The sequence below is a fragment of the Ostrinia furnacalis genome, unplaced genomic scaffold (assembly GCF_004193835.3).
Source record: "Ostrinia furnacalis isolate ACB-3 unplaced genomic scaffold, ASM419383v2 OfSCF1955, whole genome shotgun sequence".
Lineage (NCBI taxonomy): Eukaryota > Metazoa > Arthropoda > Insecta > Lepidoptera > Crambidae > Ostrinia > Ostrinia furnacalis.
Genome location: NW_021132194.1, coordinates 296,481 through 318,329, shown reverse-complemented (window position 1 = coordinate 318,329; position 21,849 = coordinate 296,481). Strand labels below are relative to the sequence as shown.

Sequence of the window (21,849 nt, the reverse complement as noted above, 5' to 3'; positions counted from 1 at the left end):
AAAGTTAACAGCACATTTTTGTTGCATATTAAGTAATATTAACACCTAATACATCGAAATAAGATGCCACAGTGTAATGTTTTAATTTTTGAAATTATAACTCATTGAATTTGTCTCATATTCAGGGAATGTACTATGAACCATGAGTAGAGTCTTAGTTTAAAAGGATGCCAACGATTTAAAAGTCACCTGTATAAAGATGTAGGTAACATTTTTGCATTTTAAAAGAAAAATGAAGACTTATAAAATGGAGCATTTAAATTTAAGCTTGACCGCTGCTAGCGCGACAGCTAACGCCATCATCACCATCACCATAGCATTATAGACTCATTAGTAACGAGTTGCGCTCACGGCGGTTAATCTATAGTAGAATACTATGCATAGAAGGATGTAATAAGAAATACATTTTTTGTTAAACTTTTACATACACACAACATGAATGTATTGTGATAATTATTTAATCTGTTAAAAAATAATGTAGTTAAAATCATTGTCACTGTCTGCCCAGTACAACTAAGCAATTAAAAATAATAAAAGGTCTTAAGGTTCATCAATATGTTACGAATGGCAACCCTAGTTCTACAGTGAGCTTGATTTTAAAATGGCATCCACATAATCATGCTAATTCAATAACCGAATTAAAAGCATGCCAAGTGCGCCGGTTCTTTCAGGCAGCGGATGTTTTTGTATGGGCATGGTTGGATGGCGACGACGGATGGTGTGCGCCAGCCACCTACAAATCTGAATCCGCTTAAGGGCGTAGCACATTTATCAACCCGGAAAGGGATCGTAACTGTATCAACTCGAGGCGGTCAGTATTCTTTGTATGAAACTCCATACTTCAACGCACACTTATCCGCACCGTAACGTAAACGCCTCGCCTCGCAATTGACAGCGCGCGGAACAGTAGCGGCGTAAGGGGGGGGCGGTGGGGGCGGTCCGCCCCGGCTGCCAAGCATCAGGGGGTGACAAAAGTCCCGCACTGGCGTGGAAGGCGATGACAGCTCGTAAAAGGCGATACAAGTGTTGATGCCTCTAATCCATATCTGTGGTGATCCCTTTCCGAGTTGATTTGTCGACTTTACCAGAGTAAATACAAATGAGTAGGTTATCTTCATAGAAACGCACTTTGTATGGGAGCGCGCCAATACGTATACGGCGCGCACGCACACACTGACAAGACAATTGCCCTTTAAAAAGAATCGAGCCTATTTTTATATGAGCCGGTACAAAGCCTTTTTAATAAATTGATAGAGTGTCTGAATATTGTTAAAATATAAAATGGACAAGAGACTGAGCTAGATTTCTGCAGGAAATACCTATTAATGTTTACGCCCTCTTTGGTAGGAAAGTCAATGATTAGGATCTTAGGTGCCCCAATGTGTATTGTATTAAACGTTTCCTGTTTTACTTCATATAATTACACAAATCCTAGCCAGAAATGTTGTTTTATTTAATAACCTAATGCCATTACCAATTTATTATGCTTATATTTCGATAACTTTATTTAGTTTTTGGGGCAATCTCAAATAATAAATAAGACCGACTTCAAAACTAGAGTTCAAAATAGATACTTCATATTTAAAAAACAAAGTAAATAAGTAATACAAAACTTCATGCTTATAAAGTTTATTTAAGGAATATTTAGTATCAACACAGATAATAATTACTTATAATATCAANAATAATTATAACATTCATTTTCATGCTTAGCATAAAGTGCTGATGGTCTCATTTATTTCATCACCAAGTGATAATAGTTTACGCCATTGTTCTGGAGTTAAACTTATTCCTTTCTTTCCTGGTAACAAGTCGCCATTTTTTTCATAGAATTCTCTTACATCTACATACACTTTTCCCTTGAATTCCCGAACTTTTACTAATTTTTTGCCTTGCAATACCCAGGTTGGCTCTTTGTCATCAGTTCTTGACCCCATTTTGGCTTTTTTCTCAGGAGGTGGGTTTCTCTGAAAAAATATAATTTGATATCAATAACAGTAAAGGAAATGTGAAGAGTTTATAAGTTTTGTAGAGGAACTGATTGGAATTTATGAATTTAATGCCTTGGGGGAAACTAATTACCTTGAAAAATTTAAAGTAGGTAGTTTGTTGCTTCAAGATGGCTAATGTTTATATTGTATGTTTTCTAATAAGATTATTAAGCGCTTTTGTAGTGGGATTCAAAAAATATTTTTGAATCAAAATTAATTTAGTTGATACATTTTAAAAAGTAAGTTGGAAAATTTCTTAGAGAAATAGGATGATTTTGTGAATCTACCACTATTTACCCATGCATAATGTGTGTCGAGGCTTTATTATTACGATTTCAAGGCCTTAAATAAAATCGTTTTTACTCTTACTTACATCTATAGGACCTTCATCACTATCGCTGCTGGAACTTTCTTCCTTTTTCTTATGTTTCGGCATCGTTCCCGGTTTAGTAACCTAAAATTTATTAAATTGTAGTTACCTATTTTATGGTAGATGGCACTAAGATTACAAACCTGCTTAAAGGAAGTGAGTTTACAAACCTGTTTTTTGCACCTAACCAATTAAATTTTAATTTATCAAACAAACAGATAACAGTTATCAAAATTCAACACAATTTTAATAACATCTTCTTCTTCTTTGGTTTATGGCGATGAACTTGCGTTTTTTCGCCACTGAGGGCACACTATTCCGCCAATTTTTTAAAAAATTAATAATTAATTTCAAATTAATAACATTAGCTTGCTTGAAAATGACGTGTGGCAGCAGGCAACTTTTCTCTATGGGGTCTGTGTATGGGGTGTCTGGCGGAAAATAATAACGCCAGCCAGCTAGCTAGCTAGCTCTAGCAAGTAAAATGCATGAAGCTACAGATAAAAATGGAGGCCACACTCCGAATACCTACTTGAAGCACAAACTATGTATCACTATCTCGCTCTCTGTGGGCAGACTCGCTCTTTCTAAATAAACAAAAAATATAAAATTGCTAAATTCAGTGAAACTCAATGTAAAATCTTTATTTCTTGACATAGGTATCATTAAAAATGATAAGTGTAATTACTGGTAAAACGTTTTAGGAAGAAATTACTGTAAAAAATGTGAAAAATGTTTACAATGATCCAATGTCGGAAATCACGAAATAAACACTTACGCGTGGAATCTTATGTCACTTCCAGGACACCACGCACTACAAAATTTTGCACCAATTCTTGTGATAAAACAATGATTATTTCCTGTAAACAATCTCAAACGAAATTAACTGCTTAATAAACAAAATAGTAAACAACCGCCNTTCGCTCGACACCGCGTCTTCGGCTTGCTGGCCGGCTTTGCCGGCCAGCCTCAGCCGCGGCGCCTCGCTTCCAGCCACCTGCTCCTCAGCCCGCGGGCCGCCTCGCCCCTCCGTGCCTACGCGCTTCTAAATTACACTCTAGGGGTAGGGCAGACAAGACTACGTGGAGTCGGTTTTACGGCGATTCGTTTTTGCCACTAAAGTCATTTATAAGTCAAGCTAAAAAAGAACATACTTAAAGTTATCTATATCTATCATAAATTATATCAATTAAAGAGTATAACAAATAATATTTATTATATAATATGAACGTTATTGAAATGAATTTATATCATATAAACTTATAATATAAACTGTCACGCACCCGTCCTTCACAGATTAGAGAGGCGTCTTTTAGCGGTAAGTGCTGTCACTGTCCAAAAAATGTATGGGAAATAATGTAACGACACTTACTTTTGAAGTTTAAGAAACGTGTCCTAAAACGTAAAATTTTCGGCGGTTTGCTAGCAAATTTTAACAATGCTAATTATCGGCTGAACGCAGCTCGTAACATGAAAGAGATAGCAGACACGATTTTCACAAAAAGAACCTATATTCCATATCAATCTGTGAAAAGAACTGTCAACTCAAAATAGAACGTGAATAAAGGTAAAGGCACACCTATTTACATCATGGATAGGTACCAAAGATTAAATAATACTCGTGGGCTATTATTTATGTAAAGCGCGAATGATTTGATTGATGAATAGGCTCCAAAAGTATTGTACCGATTTAAAAATTATTTCCTACAAAAATCCATCCCTCCTGAAAAAGAACCCTACACACTATGGAGCGAAATTGAGATTTATGGACATAGCGATTTTTTTCACAATTTCTATTTGAAAAAAATACCTATCGATAGGTTACGTTATTCTGATGAATAAATGCTTCACAAGTTTTTCTCTAAAACCAATAGTTTGACTGGAAAAAAATATTTTCCATTTTCGTTGTATGGAATGAAACATAAAGTGGTCGATTTCGACTAAGCCTTGACAGATCTTNTAATCGCCTTAACTCGCCGAAAGGGCTAAGTTTCCGTACTGCTTTAGCTCATATATCTACTGTGGTAATCCTGTAGGGTGCCATCATGCTTGTTTTGTTTTCGATGTAAACTCGCGGAGATGAACAGGCCTGGTACTACGTACAGAAGGTTTTCTTCGCGAAGGTATTTAAAAACTCAGTAGAGTAGTTTTTTTTTTCTTTAATTTATTATCGCGTATGAAATTCTAACGAATACTACTTTGTAAACATAAATCAACGATATATTTAATTCGTTCCTTTCTCTGTATAGTCAATTCAATCCATCTATTTATAGCCAGTTGTAATTGTAAATCATGAACATTGCTCTTGTGATGTGTTCGCTAATTTTACACAAGCTGTCGCCAACGTCCATACCACGTTGAAAACACCGGTTCTCGTCCGATCACCGAAGTTAAGCAACGTCGGGCGCGGTCAGTACTTGGATGGGTGACCGCCTGGGAACACCGCGTGATGTTGGCTTTTTGCCCTTTTTTTGCACTTTTAGGATTTTGCCAGAAGTTAAAATACGTATTTTTGGTTAATTACTTTTATTGAAATGTAACAACAACAAATACATCGTATAAATAATACCTACACAGAAATTAATATTTCTGATGCAAATTGTGTCAAGGTCGCATAAATACATGATGAATTATATGCCTCAATAAAAAGAATAATTTTAAAATCACTACATAAAAAACACTAACTGCTATTATTCAGGTTTTCTTTTTGCGATCAAAGACAGCCTATGTATTTTTCCAACGTGATTGCAATAAATAAACAGTGAAACGAAGTTAGTTCATTATTACTAAAATCAGTTGGGGTGGATTTGCCTTTTACATATTGTGTACTGTGTACATTGTGTATAACAAAGGAGAAGAAACAGAGATTATTCATCCTAATATAAAAATAACTAACTGATCGATCTATGTGATTGTTGCGGCGTTATTTATAACGTTCAGTATAATCTTTCAGCAGCAATTATTTTGTTATTTATGATACATGTTTCCTTCTTTTATTATTTGTCCAACTAAACTATTACAAATTATAATTGCATTGTAAATTATCACGTATTAATTAATGTTATGTATAGCCTCATCATAATAAATTATCAGTATCAAAAAACGATACCGATCATAGAAGATAGATAACTGACTCCGCTCTGCCATAGTATAATAATGAGTACTGCGGCTCTATATAAATTGGACACAACTAGCATAAAAAATAACTCAATGACTAGTCTATGATAAATGCCATTAAACGCAGAACATTGTGTTCTTAAAATTTACCTCATCTGTCGCCAACGTCCATACCACGTTGAAAACACCGGTTCTCGTCCGATCACCGAAGTTAAGCAACGTCGGGCGCGGTCAGTACTTGGATGGGTGACCGCCTGGGAACACCGCGTGATGTTGGCTTTTTGCTATTTGAGTTTGCATCTTTTTACACAAAAATTTAATGAGAACGCGGATTTGTGTACAGCTCCACATTTTGATATTTTTTTGATATCATAAATTTTTTAAATCCTTTATTTTGTTGAATAACAATTAAATGTTATATTTTTAGAATTCGGGGGCAAAGAAAAACATAATTCAAAAAGCTAACAAAACAGATTAAATAGCAAAAACTGGCAAAATATGTATTTTTTGTGTTCTTAATCATTATGTTTACTAACTAGTAACTACATCTATCCGAATTACTCTACACGAAATCCTTAAACTGACCAAGTTCACAACAATTTAGTTCGTTGTAACTAGAGATGAAACGGATATCCGGTAACTATCCGGTAGGCCGGATATCCGGCCTAAATTTACTATCCGGCCGGATACCGGATAGTAACCCACTATCCGGCCGGATACCGGATATTAAAAAATCTACGACAATTTCCTATTAATAAAATGAAATGCATTAATATTTGAAGTAAATGTCAATAAAATGGCTTATAGTAATGACGGCTTTTATTTAAAGACCAAAAAGTTACAAAAAAGCCATATTAAAGCCTGTCAAAAACTAATTTCTTTTTCTGGGCTATTCACTCTAATGACGAATACATAAATAGTAATTGTCTGTTAATGTCGAAATATTGCCAAATAAAATAGGCGATCTTTTTTTCACTGATGACAGATGCAGTTCAGTCAGATTACGCAGCAAGTAAACTAATTTATAGATGACCCACGCTGAACTGTCCCACCAAACTCAATGACAGGGGGGCGCTACCATCGTTCAACTATATGGTTTCCAACATGGCAAAAATCGGAACCAGCGATCCGGTATTGACGGTGGCGCCCCGCTGTCAATGTCATGGATAGGACAGTTCATTATTTTGGAACTATAATTTTCGCTATTAAATCACACACTCACGATGGCAACCGAAATCGCCCGAATGAGGGCTATCGTTTTAGCGCTCACCAGTTAGCGCCACTGTAGAGTAAGGTCCTGTCACTTGCTAGTAGCGAAGACAGTGGCACCAACTGGTGAGCGCTAAAGTGGTAGGAGGACTATCGCATTTGCACTTATCAAGATGGCGCCACTGTAGAGTAAGGTCCTGTCAATCGCCAGGGGTGCCAACTGTTAAGTATAAAAACGATAGCCCTCTGATCTACCCCCTAGACAAGTGGCAAAATCTGACATTCTATTCGGACGGATTCGATTTTCGAAAAGTGTGACTAGTCTAGTCTACTAATAGACCACTGATCGCGTTCGAAGCACCTGTGCGGCGCTAAACTCGTCACGACATGCAACGAGACAATTGGCCAACTATCCGGCCGCCGGATATCCGGCTATCCGGCCTAGCAGCTGGCCGGATATCCGGTATCCGGTATCCGGCCAAACAACTATCCGTTTCATCTCTAGTTGTAACCTCATAGAGGGCGGTATGTAAAAGCAGCTTAACTTTATCATTTTCTGCTCCTCATTTGCCAACGTTCATACCACGTTGAAAACACCGGTTCTCGTCCGATCACCGAAGTTAAGCAACGTCGGGCGCGGTCAGTACTTGGATGGGTGACCGCCTGGGAACACCGCGTAATGTTGGCTTTTTGCTGTTCTTTCGTTTTTAACTTTTCATAACGACTATTTTATTTTTTTGTTTATTGAGTTTAATTCTACACAAAAATGCAATTTAAAATGTTGCATTATTTTTGAGCCAGTAAATTATTTAATCAACGTATTACGAAACAAACATCCTAGTTAATTGTCTTATAATGATTATATTGCATGCTGTATTTTTCTTCGAAATAATTATTCGGAATCTGTATTTTTTTTTCAATGTGTTATTTATTACTAACTAGCTTCCAAATTCTGTATTATGTTATTGTCATTTAAGTTCTGCAAATGCTAATGAAATGCATATGTGAGCATCATTGCATTTATGTATTTTAATTTTACCTTCATAAATAAGTAAAATACCACTCGTTCCTTTCGGTTAGTTATTTATAATAACAATGAATAAAAATTGTTCTCAAATAAATACAATCTACTAACTACATCTATCCGAATTACTTAGCACGAAATCAGTAAAATTTTTATGGTGAACCAAGACACATTTCATGCTGTCTACAACAATTTAGTTCGTTGTAGCCTCATAGAGGGCGGTACAAAAGCAGCTTTTCTTTATCATTTTCGACACGGCATTTGCCAACGTCCATACCACGTTGAAAACACCGGTTCTCGTCCGATCACCGAAGTTAAGCAACGTCGGGCGCGGTCAGTACTTGGATGGGTGACCGCCTGGGAACACCGCGTGATGTTGGCTTTTTGCTCTGTTTTATGCTTTTCTTAATAAAAGAATTATGTGAGCAAAATTTTTTTATAAAACTGAGCCCCGATTACGGTAACTTTTAACGTTTCCAATCCAGACACGCTTCTCGATTCTGCGATACGATTGGTCGTTCAACAGCGTACGTCAGCTGTTTTGACCAATCGTATTGCAGAATCAGAAACGCGTCTGGATTGTAGACGTTAAAAATTACCGTAATCGGGGCTCAGGATGTTGAAGTAAAATTAACAAAATTAATTGCTGCTTGTAATATTTGGTTCAAGAAGATCGTAAAATAATTGTTTGCAAACAGTTTTGTAAATCCAGTTTTCCCAACCTTATTAAAACAATTATTTTTGTTAAAGTTACTTTAAATTTTTAGGCAACAGTAGTAGTCCAATTGTTTGGAAATCGTTCTAACACATAAATTAATTTCATTACAGCGCAACATTGACGATCTGGAGTACATAGTCATACCGGCGAGGCTAGCTAAGAAGAAGTCGGACTTCAGTTCTATGGCCTGGGACACCACATCGCCTACCGATTCCGACTGCCTGAGCCCGCGGGACATACAACACGACGTCGTCGTCCACAAAGAAAGAGACAGCTCTACTGAGAGCAGCGAGAAAGACTGCAGCAAAAGCGACAGCCCACATTACGAACAAATCCTCAAATCGCGCACCGAAACTTATACCATCCCCGAGAAATGCTTCATATCAGATGAGGACCAAGTCGATGACAGGCCAGTACTAAAATACAACCACCTCCCAGAGAAAGACTTTTCTAGCGCCTGCTCGACTCCAATAGCAAAAATCAGGGCGCGTATCAAAGATATAGGCACGCCAGGCTTACACAGAAGCGACTCCACCGAATATTGCAGCATTCTAAGCCCGAACCGCACGAACCATTTCGCGTCTAATAACGACACTTTTAATCTAAATGAAAGACCCACGACGAAACTCAGCAGGAGTTTCACCCCTAAATCGTACAAACCCCTTCACATCAAAGTGCCGGAGTGCAATTTGGACTCTATCAAGGATATATTGAAGGAACACAATGGCAGTGAACGTTCGTCGTACAATTTTGATATTAAAAACTACAGTTTGCCGACGACGCCGATCGCGCGGAGCAATAAGCTCAGGAAAAACGCGTGGCTCTCAGGCGACTTGAGTATGACACGACAGAGCAACGAGGCGTTGCAGGATTCAAAGAATAGTAGTAAAGGTAAGTGTGATCAAGGTGACACTTTAATAATAATAATGACATACAAGACTGATAAAAGATGCTAAAAGAAAAAAATACCTTTTTTTCCCTTAAATATCAACGGGGCATATCTTGTGGTAGTTAAATACATTTGTTACGATAAGGTTAACCTTTTTACGCGTTCTTACTGATTAAAAACTCCAAGGATCCTGTCGCCAACGTCCATACCACGTTGAAAACACCGGTTCTCGTCCGATCACCGAAGTTAAGCAACGTCGGGCGCGGTCAGTACTTGGATGGGTGACCGCCTGGGAACACCGCGTGATGTTGGCTTTTTGCTTTTCATAGTCATAACTAAATTTTGATATTTTAATTTTACAATTTCTATTCAAAATTCTACTGAACATTGTATTTTTTTCAGACAAAAATGAAGATTCGCCGCCAGACACTCCAATGATGTCTAATAACACATCGTTGGAAAAGGATCAGCCTGTTGAAAAGACAGGTTTTCAATATCCCACAAAAGAATGCTCTCCGCAAAGTGTGGAGACTCAAGACAGCTTTTCCGGACTCAGGACGTAAGAAACTCATTTCTTTCATTCATCCTTCAGCTTTCATTAAAAAATAAACAAATACAAAATATGCACAAAGATAGCAGCGCCATCTGTTTGCGTTTTATAGAAATGTTTGTCACTTGTTTCGTAAAACAAGTCACTATCATCGAGTCGGGTGATAAATCATTAATAAATTAATGCTTTTTCTTTCAATCCAAGGCGGCCTATAAATTATTATAGGTGGTTATTGTATATTAGAAACTACGACCTTGTCTATTCTTATTTATTATAGAATATGAACAGTATGTTTTTCAGTAAACAGTAACTTTTTAAATCGTGTCCCCGCAAGATGGCGTTAATAACATACTTTGAAATTATTATAGAATATGCTTTTTGTATTTCAATAATTAAAATAACTTTACTAAACTGATTTTTATACGGTTTTAAAGTACGTTTCTGTTGTATGAAAATCTTTTTCTTTAGGTTGTAGTAGTAAAGATCACGTCACGAAAGCAAAAAGTGATTCGTTCCAAACTAAACACAGTATACAAGCGACAATTATAGTTCTTGCGACTCACGAAGGCGAGTGAGCTTTACTTGTGTGTGTACATGCACATAACTATAGTGTAATGTCTATCAAAACTTGTGAAAAACGAACAGTAGCGAGCCACCACACATGTAAAGCTCACTCGTCTTCGTGAATGAGGGTTTTCGCGATTGAAAAATCGCGCGAGGTCCAAATGCTGCATGATTGGTGGATTTTGACATATCTGTCAATGTCATGTCAAAAATAACCGATCATGCAGCATTTGGACCTCGCGTCTACGTATTGCCATTTGGCGGATTTTTCAATCGCGAAAACCCTCATTGCAACAACTATCCTTCATCTCCAGGGCGAATCAAACCCAATCGTCGCCCGAATGCGATGACCCGGTCCGAGAAAGAAGCAACTCCTGGTCATTCCGCACTTCCATGGACCGCAGCAAGTTCAAAATGGAGGAGGACGTTCTAACAGGCGTCAACGTGAAGCCTCTGGTGGCCATACACGAGCGCTGGATATACGAGGCCAACCGCAAGACCGGCCGGTCCATGTCGCTGCCTGAGGACCACAAGTGAGTATACTAGAGTAAATTCTAAGACCAGAGCAAACGACACAGTCTCTTGAAGATATTAGACTATAAGTGGCTGCAACTCCTGGTCATTTGTCACCTCCATGGACCGCAGCAAGTTCAAAATAGAGGAGGACGTGCTAGCAGGCGTCAACGTGAAGCCTCTGGTGGCCATACACGAGCGCTGGATATACGAGGCCAACCGCAAGACCGGCCGGTCCATGTCGCTGCCTGAGGACCACAAGTGAGTATACTCAGAGTAGATTCTAAGACCAGAGCAAACGACACAGTCTCTTGAGGATGTTTCACTATAGTACACTCAGAGTAGATTCTAAGACCAGAGCAAACGACACAGCGTCTCTTGAGGATATTACACTATAAGTGGCTGCAACTCCTGGTCATTTGTCACCTCCATGGACCGCAGCAAGTTCAAAATAGAGGAGGACGTGCTAGCAGGCGTCAACGTGAAGCCTCTGGTGGCCATACACGAGCGCTGGATATACGAGGCCAACCGCAAGACCGGCCGGTCCATGTCGCTGCCTGAGGACCACAAGTGAGTATGCTCAGAGTAGATTCTAAGACCAGAGCAAACGACACAGTCTCTTGAGGATGTTTCACTATAGTACACTCAGAGTAGATTCTAAGACCAGAGCAAACGACACAGCGTCTCTTGAGGATGTTTCACTATAAGTGGCTGCAACTCCTGGTCATTTGTCACCTCCATGGACCGCAGCAAGTTCAAGATAGAGGAGGACGTGCTAGCAGGCGTCAACGTGAAGCCTCTGGTGGCCATACACGAGCGCTGGATATACGAGGCCAACCGCAAGACCGGCCGGTCCATGTCGCTGCCTGAGGACCACAAGTGAGTATGCTCAGAGTAGATTCTAAGACCAGAGCAAACGACACAGTCTCTTGAGGATGTTTCACTATAGTACACTCAGAGTAGATTCTAAGACCAGAGCAAACGACACAGCGTCTCTTGAGGATGTTTCACTATAAGTGGCTGCAACTCCTGGTCATTTGTCACCTCCATGGACCGCAGCAAGTTCAAGATAGAGGAGGACGTGCTAGCAGGCGTCAACGTGAAGCCTCTGGTGGCCATACACGAGCGCTGGATATACGAGGCCAACCGCAAGACCGGCCGGTCCATGTCGCTGCCTGAGGACCACAAGTGAGTATACTCAGATTAGATTATAAGACCAGAGCAAACGACACAGTCTCTTGAAGATTTACTACTAGAAGTGGTAGTAACTCCTGGTCATTTGTCACCTCCATGGACCGCAGCAAGTTCAAGATTGAGGAGGACGTTCTAACAGGCGTCAACGTGAAGCCTCTGGTGGCCATACACGAGCGCTGGATATACGAGGCCAACCGCAAGACCGGCCGGTCCATGTCGCTGCCTGAGGACCACAAGTGAGTATTCTCAGAGCAGATTCTAAGCCCAAGCAAACGACACAGTCTCTTGAAGATTTACCACTAGAAATGGCTGCAACTCCTGGTCATTTTGCACCTCCATGGATCGCAGCAAGTTCAAATTAGAGGAGGACGTGCTAGCAGGCGTCAACGTGAAGCCTCTGGTGGCCATACACGAGCGCTGGATATACGAGGCCAACCGCAAGACCGGCCGGTCCATGTCGCTGCCTGAGGACCACAAGTGAGTATGCTCAGAGTAGATTATAAGCCCAAGCAAACGACACCAGTCTCTTTAAGATAGTCCACTAGAAATGGCTGCAACTCCTGGTCATTTGTCACCTCCATGGACCGCAGCAAGTTCAAGATAGAGGAGGACGTGCTAACAGGCGTCAACGTGAAGCCTCTGGTGGCCATACACGAGCGCTGGATATACGAGGCCAACCGCAAGACCGGCCGGTCCATGTCGCTGCCTGAGGACCACAAGTGAGTATGCTCAGAGTAGATTATAAGCCCAAGCAAACGACACCAGTCTCTTTAAGATAGTCCACTAGAAATGGCTGCAACTCCTGGTCATTTGTCACCTCCATGGACCGCAGCAAGTTCAAGATAGAGGAGGACGTGCTAACAGGCGTCAACGTGAAGCCTCTGGTGGCCATACACGAGCGCTGGATATACGAGGCCAACCGCAAGACCGGCCGGTCCATGTCGCTGCCTGAGGACCACAAGTGAGTATGCTCAGAGTAGATTATAAGCCCAAGCAAACGACACCAGTCTCTTTAAGATAGTCCACTAGAAGTGGCTGTAACTCCTGGTCATTTGTCACCTCCATGGACCGCAGCAAGTTCAAGATTGAGGAGGACGTTCTAACAGGCGTCAACGTGAAGCCTCTGGTGGCCATACACGAGCGCTGGATATACGAGGCCAACCGCAAGACCGGCCGGTCCATGTCGCTGCCTGAGGACCACAAGTGAGTATACTCAGATTAGATTATAAGACCAGAGCAAACGACACAGTCTCTTGAAGATTTACTACTAGAAGTGGTAGTAACTCCTGGTCATTTGTCACCTCCATGGACCGCAGCAAGTTCAAGATTGAGGAGGACGTTCTAACAGGCGTCAACGTGAAGCCTCTGGTGGCCATACACGAGCGCTGGATATACGAGGCCAACCGCAAGACCGGCCGGTCCATGTCGCTGCCTGAGGACCACAAGTGAGTATGCTCAGAGTAGATTCTAAGACCAGAGCAAACGACACAGTCTCTTGAGGATGTTTCACTATAGTACACTCAGAGTAGATTCTAAGACCAGAGCAAACGACACAGCGTCTCTTGAGGATGTTTCACTATAAGTGGCTGCAACTCCTGGTCATTTGTCACCTCCATGGACCGCAGCAAGTTCAAGATGGAGGAGGACGTGCTAGCAGGCATCAACGTGAAGCCTCTGGTGGCCATACACGAGCGCTGGATATACGAGGCCAACCGCAAGACCGGCCGGTCCATGTCGCTGCCTGAGGACCACAAGTGAGTATACGCAGAGTAGATTATAAGAACAGAGCAAACGACACCAGTCTCTTGAAGATTTACTACTAGAAGTGGTAGTAACTCCTGGCCATTCGTCATCTCCATGGATCGCAGCAAGTTCAAGATAGACGTTCTAACAGGCGTCAACGTGAAGCCTCTGGTGCCATACACGAGCGCTGGATATACGAGGCCAACCGCAAGACCGGCCGGTCCATGTCGCTGCCTGAGGACCACAAGTGAGTATACTCAGAGTAGATTCTAAGACCAGAGCAAACGACACAGTCTCTTGAAGATTTACTACTAGAAGTGGTAGTAACTCCTGGTCATTTGTCACCTCCATGGACCGCAGCAAGTTCAAGATTGAGGAGGACGTTCTAACAGGCGTCAACGTGAAGCCTCTGGTGGCCATACACGAGCGCTGGATATACGAGGCCAACCGCAAGACCGGCCGGTCCATGTCGCTGCCTGAGGACCACAAGTGAGTATACTCAGAGCAGATTCTAAGACCAGAGCAAACGACACAGTCTCTTGAAGATTTTCTACTAGATGTGGTTGCAACTCCTGGTCATTCGTCACCTCCATGGACCGCAGCAAGTTCAAATTAGAGGAGGATTTGCTAGCAGGCGTCAACGTGAAGCCTCTGGTGGCCATACACGAGCGCTGGATATACGAGGCCAACCGCAAGACCGGCCGGTCCATGTCGCTGCCTGAGGACCACAAGTGAGTATACTCAGAGCAGATTCTAAGACCAGAGCAAACGACACAGTATCTTGAAGATTTTCTACTAGATGTGGTTGCAACTCCTGGTCATTCGTCACCTCCATGGACCGCAGCAAGTTCAAATTAGAGGAGGATTTGCTAGCAGGCGTCAACGTGAAGCCTCTGGTGGCCATACACGAGCGCTGGATATACGAGGCCAACCGCAAGACCGGCCGCTCCATGTCGCTGCCTGAGGACCACAAGTGAGTATGCTGAGGTTAGATAAACTGATAGATTAGATACTCATTATATTCATGACGATAACCCACTATATGAGGCGACGAACGAAAAATTAATGCAAGCTTAAGAGTAGGCGCACACCGTTGATTTTTCGTCAGCCGATAGTTTAGTCGGGCAGTTGATCAGTATAGGCATGTATGGGAGTGCGCACACTACGCCGATTCGATTTGGCCGATTCTTCATACAATTTGAAATCGGGCACAACTATCGGCCAACTAAAAATCAACGGTGTGCGCCTACTCTAATACAACTGACCTCTCCCTTCTCTTCGTTGTCTTGATAATTTTCAAGCAAGTAAGTACTAGACAAAATATTTCGGCAAAGCTGTTGCCAACGTCCATACCACGTTGAAAACACCGGTTCTCGTCCGATCACCGAAGTTAAGCAACGTCGGGCGCGGTCAGTACTTGGATGGGTGACCGCCTGGGAACACCGCGTGATGTTGGCTTTTTGCTATTTTTAGTTTAATAATTTTATTTGAATTTATTTTAATCATTCAGTTCATTTTGGTTTATTTTCCATCAGACTTGGTGTCTCGTTTTATGCAGTTGAGCATACATTTACAAAAAAAAAAATGCTTTTAATTCTTATTTCAAGGGCAAGGGACTAAGAATAAAATTTGTATACAAACTTTTGACAACATTGTATTTTAGCTTACTGCAAGACATGCATAACATTATTGAACAAATGAAACTAAATACTCGTAAAAGCTTGTAACAATACCGCGCCATGTCACGTTTTACTCTGTATTGCAAAGAGTATGTGTAAAGGGCCAATGCCACAGGGCCAAGTAGGGACTTACGCGGTGTTGTTAGCATAAATGACGATATCGTATTTCTTTAACTCCTGCTTAAGTTCGTATATTTTTCCCAAGCTGTCGCCAACGTCCATACCACGTTGAAAACACCGGTTCTCGTCCGATCACCGAAGTTAAGCAACGTCGGGCGCGGTCAGTACTTGGATGGGTGACCGCCTGGGAACACCGCGTGATGTTGGCTTTTTGCAATTTTGTTATACCCTTCATATATTTTTTTACCTTTAAAAATATGAAGTGATTTTTACCATTACATACTTTTTTATTTATTTATAGATGTGCTGCAATCCCAGCGGTGAAGCCAGCTTCCCACTGCGTGGACACGCTACAAAAGTCGCTGCCCCAGTTGAATGCCAGGAGGCCTTCCAAGCCGTTTAGGGCTCCAACTTCGCCGGGCGTCGGGAAGACTGGTCAGTGATTTTAAAAAACTACATAAGTAACGCACATAGGGCATTATGGTGATTAAAAAAGATAGGCATGATGACAGATTGACATGCTTGTCTGTTTCCCAATTTTAGAGGGTCATAATAAAACGAATTAAAATTAAACTTGTTATCAAACAAAAAGTTTACAGATTCTTATTTTTATCTGTATATTGCTAATTACAATCCTAGGATTAGCCATGCCCATTATGGCGCAGTTACACTATTCGCGGAATGGATCGAATTAGATAGTGTAAACACACAGTTCAATTCGTTCTGCCGTACGTCGCCTGTTCGATCAATTTCGCGCAGTGTAGCTGCACCATTAGGCTCTGCCTACTTCAAACCTTGTAGTCCGTTATTTATGATAATCGGGGTTTGAAATGTTTGTGTAACTGATGCCAAACTCGATATGCACGCCGCTAATTGCACATTGCATGTTTTATAACATTTAATTAAGGCATGTATTTAAATGATCTTTTTAAATTAGCAAAAACGGCAAATAAAAAAATCTAAATGGTCATCTATTTTAATGATTGATCCTCTTTCTTTGAGACATAAAATAAATGAAATCGATCGATATTTTAACCTCTTTTGAAATACGCAAAAAAAAATTGAGATGTAAAAATTATATCTGATCGTTACTTGTTCGTCCTCAAAAATAAAAGAAATGAGTACCAAATATTCAATATTGTGATACTTTTTTAAATAATTCGATTTGTATAAATTATTTTTTGTCTATATCAAATAATCTTCAAAATAATTATGTTATGGTACTTATTTTTATTAAGTTGCAGTCAAAGGATGGAAACTATTTAAAGGCACTTGATGTTGAAAGATTTTTTTTTTTAATAAAAAAGCATACTTAACATGTTCACACTGCGTTATCGGGTCGAATTGACCTTAGGTGCTGGATGCGTTGGTGCGGGATGGATATATTCGGTCTTTTCAGTAGTACGAAAGATAAATATTGTTTTGCAATTGTTTCGTCAAACACAGTAAATATTTGGAAAAAAAAACTTATCAGGTCCTTACGACCCGATGTCGCACTAAAAGTAAACAAATATCGTTTAGTGCTTTTATCGTGTCTAATCGACCCGTTGACAGATGACTTTATGGTCACTAATCACGGTCGAGATCGGTATACTAAGAGAAAATCAACCTTGCGATTTGAAAAAAATAAAGAGGTAAAAATTATGATGTCGGGTTCAGGGATGTCAGAAGTAAGAAATTATTTTACATAGCGCCTCTAGTCCCAAACTAAGCAAAGCTTGTAATTTAAACAAACATGGCAATGTACCATTCTGCTTGCTTATTGGCCGCTAAGCCCTTGGCCAACTCAGTAACCAATGACGGACGATTGTCAGTCAACCACAAAGTACCGCGTCAATTAAAAGATAATTGTTAATTTAAAATATTAACCAATAATATTTTTTGTTAGATCAAATATATTTTAAAGTTAAGTTATACATAGATCGAAATGTATTTATTAGGTGATCAATATTAAAAGGCAAACTTGATATAAAAATCATCAAATTAACAAAATTAAAGATCAATAACTAAAAAAGAGGATCAAATATTATTTTTGTTTACCAAATATTAAAAGAGTATGTTAAGCATAAATATTATGTTACCTTTAATGAAGATCGTTCATAATTTATCCGTAGATCAACTAATATAGACCCAATAATTAATATAAAGATAAAATATAATAAAAAACATCATTTATTTTTAAAAGTGCACATACAAAAAAGATCAATTAGTTTTTAGAGGATCAAATAATATTGTCCCTTTAATTAATGCTGTAAGTTACGCTATTATTGTTATTGTGATTTGTGCATGCTATCGGTAGTGATTAACAATTTATTACTGTTCTTTGTGTTTGCCAACTAACTTATTAATAAGATACCTATAATTATGGTAATTCCTAAAAGTATTTTGTTAAAAATAATTGTTTAAATCTTCGCTTAGATTTGTGGTCGTTCGTTATGTTTGTTTTTGTGTTCTGATGACATTTTTAAAATGTTGAAATGTGAATATTGATTGTCTTGCATTGCATGTCTACGCTTATGTGAAAAATGTTCTCAATAAACAATACAATTGAACTAATAACAGCTGTTTCTTTTCTTAACATTTGCACTTTATGCTTTATCCTGTATTGTTGTAAAATTATAATCCACAACTTGCATTATGCGACAGTATTAGTGTTTCCAGTAGGCCTAAGATGCGCGCCGCGATAAGCGGCTATCACGTCATTTTATCGATTTTCTCCATACATTTTGACGTCGATAAAAGTTATCACGGCGCGCATCTTAGGCCTACTGGTCTACAATCGTACTTATTTCTTTTTCATCTTACAAAGGAACAACATTACAAAATATTGTTTAATTCAACTTTAATTTAGTAGAAACTATTACTTTGCCATATCTTTCCTTCACAGGTGCGCAATGGGAACAATTTTGCCACGCCCGCGACACAATAGCAAAAAGTGTGAACTTCGGCTCTCGGGATTCTGAACGATTCCATACTTGGAAAAAAGATACTGACAAAGGGTAGGTCATTTGATTCGTAATTTTTCTGTATCTTTTGCCAACGTCCATACCACGTTGAAAACACCGGTTCTCGTCCGATCACCGAAGTTAAGCAACGTCGGGCGCGGTCAGTACTTGGATGGGTGACCGCCTGGGAACACCGCGTGATGTTGGCTTTTTGCTATTTTAACTCAGCTTATTTTGATTTATTTTCCATCAGTGTATATGCAGTTAAGTATAAATTACAAAAAAAACTACCTTTATCTCAAGGGATTAAAAATGTTATTGTGATTAGCAACTTTTGGTATTTTTTTTAGTTTACTGCAAGACACATTTAACAAACAATACCGGCGCCTTCTGTATTGTAAAGAGTTTAAGTGAATCATAGTTTTTTTTAAAGTGCCACATTACCTGGCCAAATGGGGACTTACGCAGTTTTGTTAGATTATGATGATATCGTATTTCTCTTATTTTTGCATAAATTCTTATATTTTACACAAGCTGTCGCCAACGTCCATACCACGTTGAAAACACCGGTTCTCGTCCGATCACCGAAGTTAAGCAACGTCGGGCGCGGTCAGTACTTGGATGGGTGACCGCCTGGGAACACCGCGTGATGTTGGCTTTTTGCTATTTTACACAATATTTAATTTAATATGATTTAACTTATTTTTAACTCAATGATTTTTTTCAATTAGCAAATACATAACTACGCGTTATCGTTGTTTCTATTTTTATGCAATAATTTAAAAAGACTAAAGTAAAAACACACCAATTTAATATTTTAAAATATTTTGTTCATTGCAGTAGAACTTTTTCAACTTGTATAATAAAAATGCTATTTCGTTGTTGTAGAGGATAGCTTTCAAATTGTATGATACAAACGAAAATAAATAAAATTATTTCTGGTCAAAAATAATTTTAATGGTAATAACATTCACACAACTTTCATTAATTAATATAACTACATCTATCCAAAATTACTTTGCACTAAAATTGTGAAACTGACCAAGGCTCACATCATGTTGTCTACAACAATTTAGTTCGTTATAGGACTCATAGAGGGCGCCCGGGCGGTATAAAAGCAGCTTCTCTTTAACATTTTCGACTCGGCATTTGCCAAGGTTCATACCATGTTGAAAACACCGGTTCTCGTCCGATCACCGAAGTTAAGCAACGTCGGGCGCGGTCAGTACTTGGATGGGTGACCGCCTGGGAACACCGCGTAATGTTGGCTTTTTGCTGCTCTTTAGTTTTTCATAAAACTATTTAATTTTTTGTATGTGTTCTGATAAAATTGTTTATGATTACGTTTACTTACAGTACTGTAACCGAAGATGTGACGCCAAAACCAGAGCCGAAGGTGGATCAAGCGACGGACACGCGGAGTATCGAAGAGTTCATTCGCGAGCTGATCCGCAAGGAGTTCCAGCACCTTATACATGAGTATTCCGACGACACGGCCACCACCGCTTCCACGGACAAAAACGAGGATATTCTTAACAAAGGCGTCGCGAACATCATGGAGAATTTAAAGCACGACGACTGCGACCAGACCTTAAAGAAAGAGCCAATAAAGTCGTTTTCAAGGGTCAAAATTAACGGCAACAACAAACCGTTGTTGCAAATAACTTTTAGCAGGTCAGGAGAGAACAGCCTGCAGGTTTTGGATAACTGCGTGAATGTTACCATTTGTGACGGAGTGGGCGCGCGAGAGAAACAGAACCAGTCGATGGAGGAAACGCTGACTGAGGACATGCATGTCAACTCGCTCAAGAGGTGCCAGGCTTTCAGTGCCATTCAGGTGAGATTGTCATATTTAAATAATTAAATACAATCAGGCGTTTTGAGACATTTTCCATAATTAATAATTTGTGGTGAATTAGGTTTCTTTTTTTGTAATTTTAATGACAAATAACCAAAAATGAATTCTCGAAACAAGTCGTAGGTCGAATCACGAAAATACGTAACAGATTTTTATAAATTTCACAGCAGCGAGAAAAATGCATTTCGGGCCCTTTTTAACTGTCAATTCCTGACAGAATTCAGTTACGATCTTTTGTAAGGTTATAACTTATAAAATACACGTTTTTTAATAACATGGTGTGTTTATCTCAAGATCGCCATTTTGTTAAATACGCCTTTTCGTGATTCGACCCACGAAATATGACTGTAAAAGTATTTAATTGTTTAAAAATAATGTCATTTCGTTTACAGGAAGCTAGAAGTACCGAGGATTTATACATAGACGACGACCTATCAACACAAATGCAAGAGAACTTCGGCGGCAAAGTGAAGCTGATCCCTCTGCACGGCTCGCTGCACGAGATCCTCTGCGAGAAAGAGGACGAGTGCTGCCTCATCAAGGTCAAGCAGGAGAACGGCTGCGACACCGTCTACTTCCGCTGCGACGCCTCCGACGACGTCGTCGACGCACCACACCCGAGAGACACCGTCGTCTTCAAACGCAGCATATCCCTAGTAGAAGAACGAATCCAGCGCATATTCCCCAAAGAAAAACGGGCGCAGACCCCCATCCACATCCGACGCGCGAAATCTAATACGGACGCGATGAAAACGCGCCCCAAATCGGAAGTTTTCGCGCCGAATATCACGAGAGAGTCGCGAGTGCTCAGCAACAGTAGCCCGTCGTTGATAATGAACGATAAAAGTGATGAAGTCGAGGTCAATATAGAGAACGTGATGAGTTACCAAGACTCGTCTTCGGAAGAATGTCTGAAGTGTCAGGCGGAAGCGGACGACTTCGAGATGCTTGAAAGGAAAATAGAGGAGGATCTCGCGAATAGCACTCTCTCGTCACTCACTTGCGGCTGTTTGGAAAAGATTTCTGAAGAAAACCTATCGGTGATCAATGAGGAGGGCACGGACAAGGATTGATTGCCGGTTGACGTTTGCGTCAAATTGGTATTTATATCACAACTGTTGTAGATTTTAATAATTCAAATTCGTTGAACGAATCATGGTGGTGATCGAGGTAACCTAATTTTTACTTATTTAAAGTGTAGATTGAAGATTTATCGGTTTCAATTTCAAATTGTATCGCCAGTCATTGCATGACGATATTTGACGAGTACAAAGTTATCAATTGTTTTGTTACATTCCAGAGAGTATCGATAGGTGAATAATTTTATTGTAACGTGCTTTAGCTGTGAAAAAGTATTCAGTGTTA

The 21,849-nt window shown here is 39.9% G+C and overlaps 2 protein-coding genes and 10 non-coding genes across 12 annotated transcripts; 11 read left to right on the top strand and 1 right to left on the bottom strand.

Moving 5' to 3' along the window:
* Window positions 1-1,617: 1,617 nt before the first annotated feature.
* Window positions 1,618-2,617, bottom strand: Ssb-c31a (single stranded-binding protein c31A). Its single transcript, XM_028306459.1, has 3 exons — window positions 2,532-2,617; window positions 2,365-2,445; window positions 1,618-1,967 (listed from the first exon to the last, which is right to left on the bottom strand). The coding sequence occupies exons 2-3, from the start codon at window positions 2,425-2,427 to the stop codon at window positions 1,710-1,712; spliced, it is 321 nt and encodes a 106-aa protein (XP_028162260.1). The 5' UTR covers window positions 2,428-2,445; window positions 2,532-2,617; the 3' UTR covers window positions 1,618-1,709.
* A 2,083-nt stretch (window positions 2,618-4,700) lies between these two features.
* Window positions 4,701-4,819, top strand: LOC114354216 (5S ribosomal RNA). Its single transcript, XR_003656000.1, has one exon. It is a non-coding gene; the product is annotated as a 5S ribosomal RNA (ribosomal RNA).
* An 819-nt stretch (window positions 4,820-5,638) lies between these two features.
* On the top strand, window positions 5,639-5,757 carry LOC114354215 (5S ribosomal RNA). Its single transcript, XR_003655999.1, has one exon. It is a non-coding gene; the product is annotated as a 5S ribosomal RNA (ribosomal RNA).
* Window positions 5,758-7,256: 1,499 nt separating this feature from the next.
* Window positions 7,257-7,375, top strand: LOC114354217 (5S ribosomal RNA). The gene has a single exon (XR_003656001.1). It is a non-coding gene; the product is annotated as a 5S ribosomal RNA (ribosomal RNA).
* Window positions 7,376-7,542: 167 nt separating this feature from the next.
* On the top strand, window positions 7,543-21,724 carry LOC114354205 (uncharacterized). The gene is made up of 8 exons (XM_028306476.1): window positions 7,543-7,560; window positions 8,492-9,320; window positions 9,721-9,877; window positions 10,747-10,965; window positions 15,983-16,116; window positions 18,569-18,680; window positions 19,983-20,463; window positions 20,877-21,724. Exons 1-8 carry the CDS (start codon window positions 7,543-7,545, stop codon window positions 21,555-21,557), a joined length of 2,631 nt encoding a protein of 876 aa, XP_028162277.1. The 3' UTR covers window positions 21,558-21,724.
* LOC114354214 (5S ribosomal RNA) lies at window positions 7,975-8,093 on the top strand. The gene has a single exon (XR_003655998.1). It is a non-coding gene; the product is annotated as a 5S ribosomal RNA (ribosomal RNA).
* LOC114354222 (5S ribosomal RNA) lies at window positions 9,514-9,632 on the top strand. The gene has a single exon (XR_003656006.1). It is a non-coding gene; the product is annotated as a 5S ribosomal RNA (ribosomal RNA).
* LOC114354221 (5S ribosomal RNA) lies at window positions 15,222-15,340 on the top strand. The gene has a single exon (XR_003656005.1). It is a non-coding gene; the product is annotated as a 5S ribosomal RNA (ribosomal RNA).
* LOC114354220 (5S ribosomal RNA) lies at window positions 15,772-15,890 on the top strand. Its single transcript, XR_003656004.1, has one exon. It is a non-coding gene; the product is annotated as a 5S ribosomal RNA (ribosomal RNA).
* Window positions 18,717-18,835, top strand: LOC114354219 (5S ribosomal RNA). The gene has a single exon (XR_003656003.1). It is a non-coding gene; the product is annotated as a 5S ribosomal RNA (ribosomal RNA).
* Window positions 19,166-19,284, top strand: LOC114354213 (5S ribosomal RNA). The gene has a single exon (XR_003655997.1). It is a non-coding gene; the product is annotated as a 5S ribosomal RNA (ribosomal RNA).
* On the top strand, window positions 19,778-19,896 carry LOC114354218 (5S ribosomal RNA). The gene has a single exon (XR_003656002.1). It is a non-coding gene; the product is annotated as a 5S ribosomal RNA (ribosomal RNA).
* Window positions 21,725-21,849: the final 125 nt, after the last annotated feature.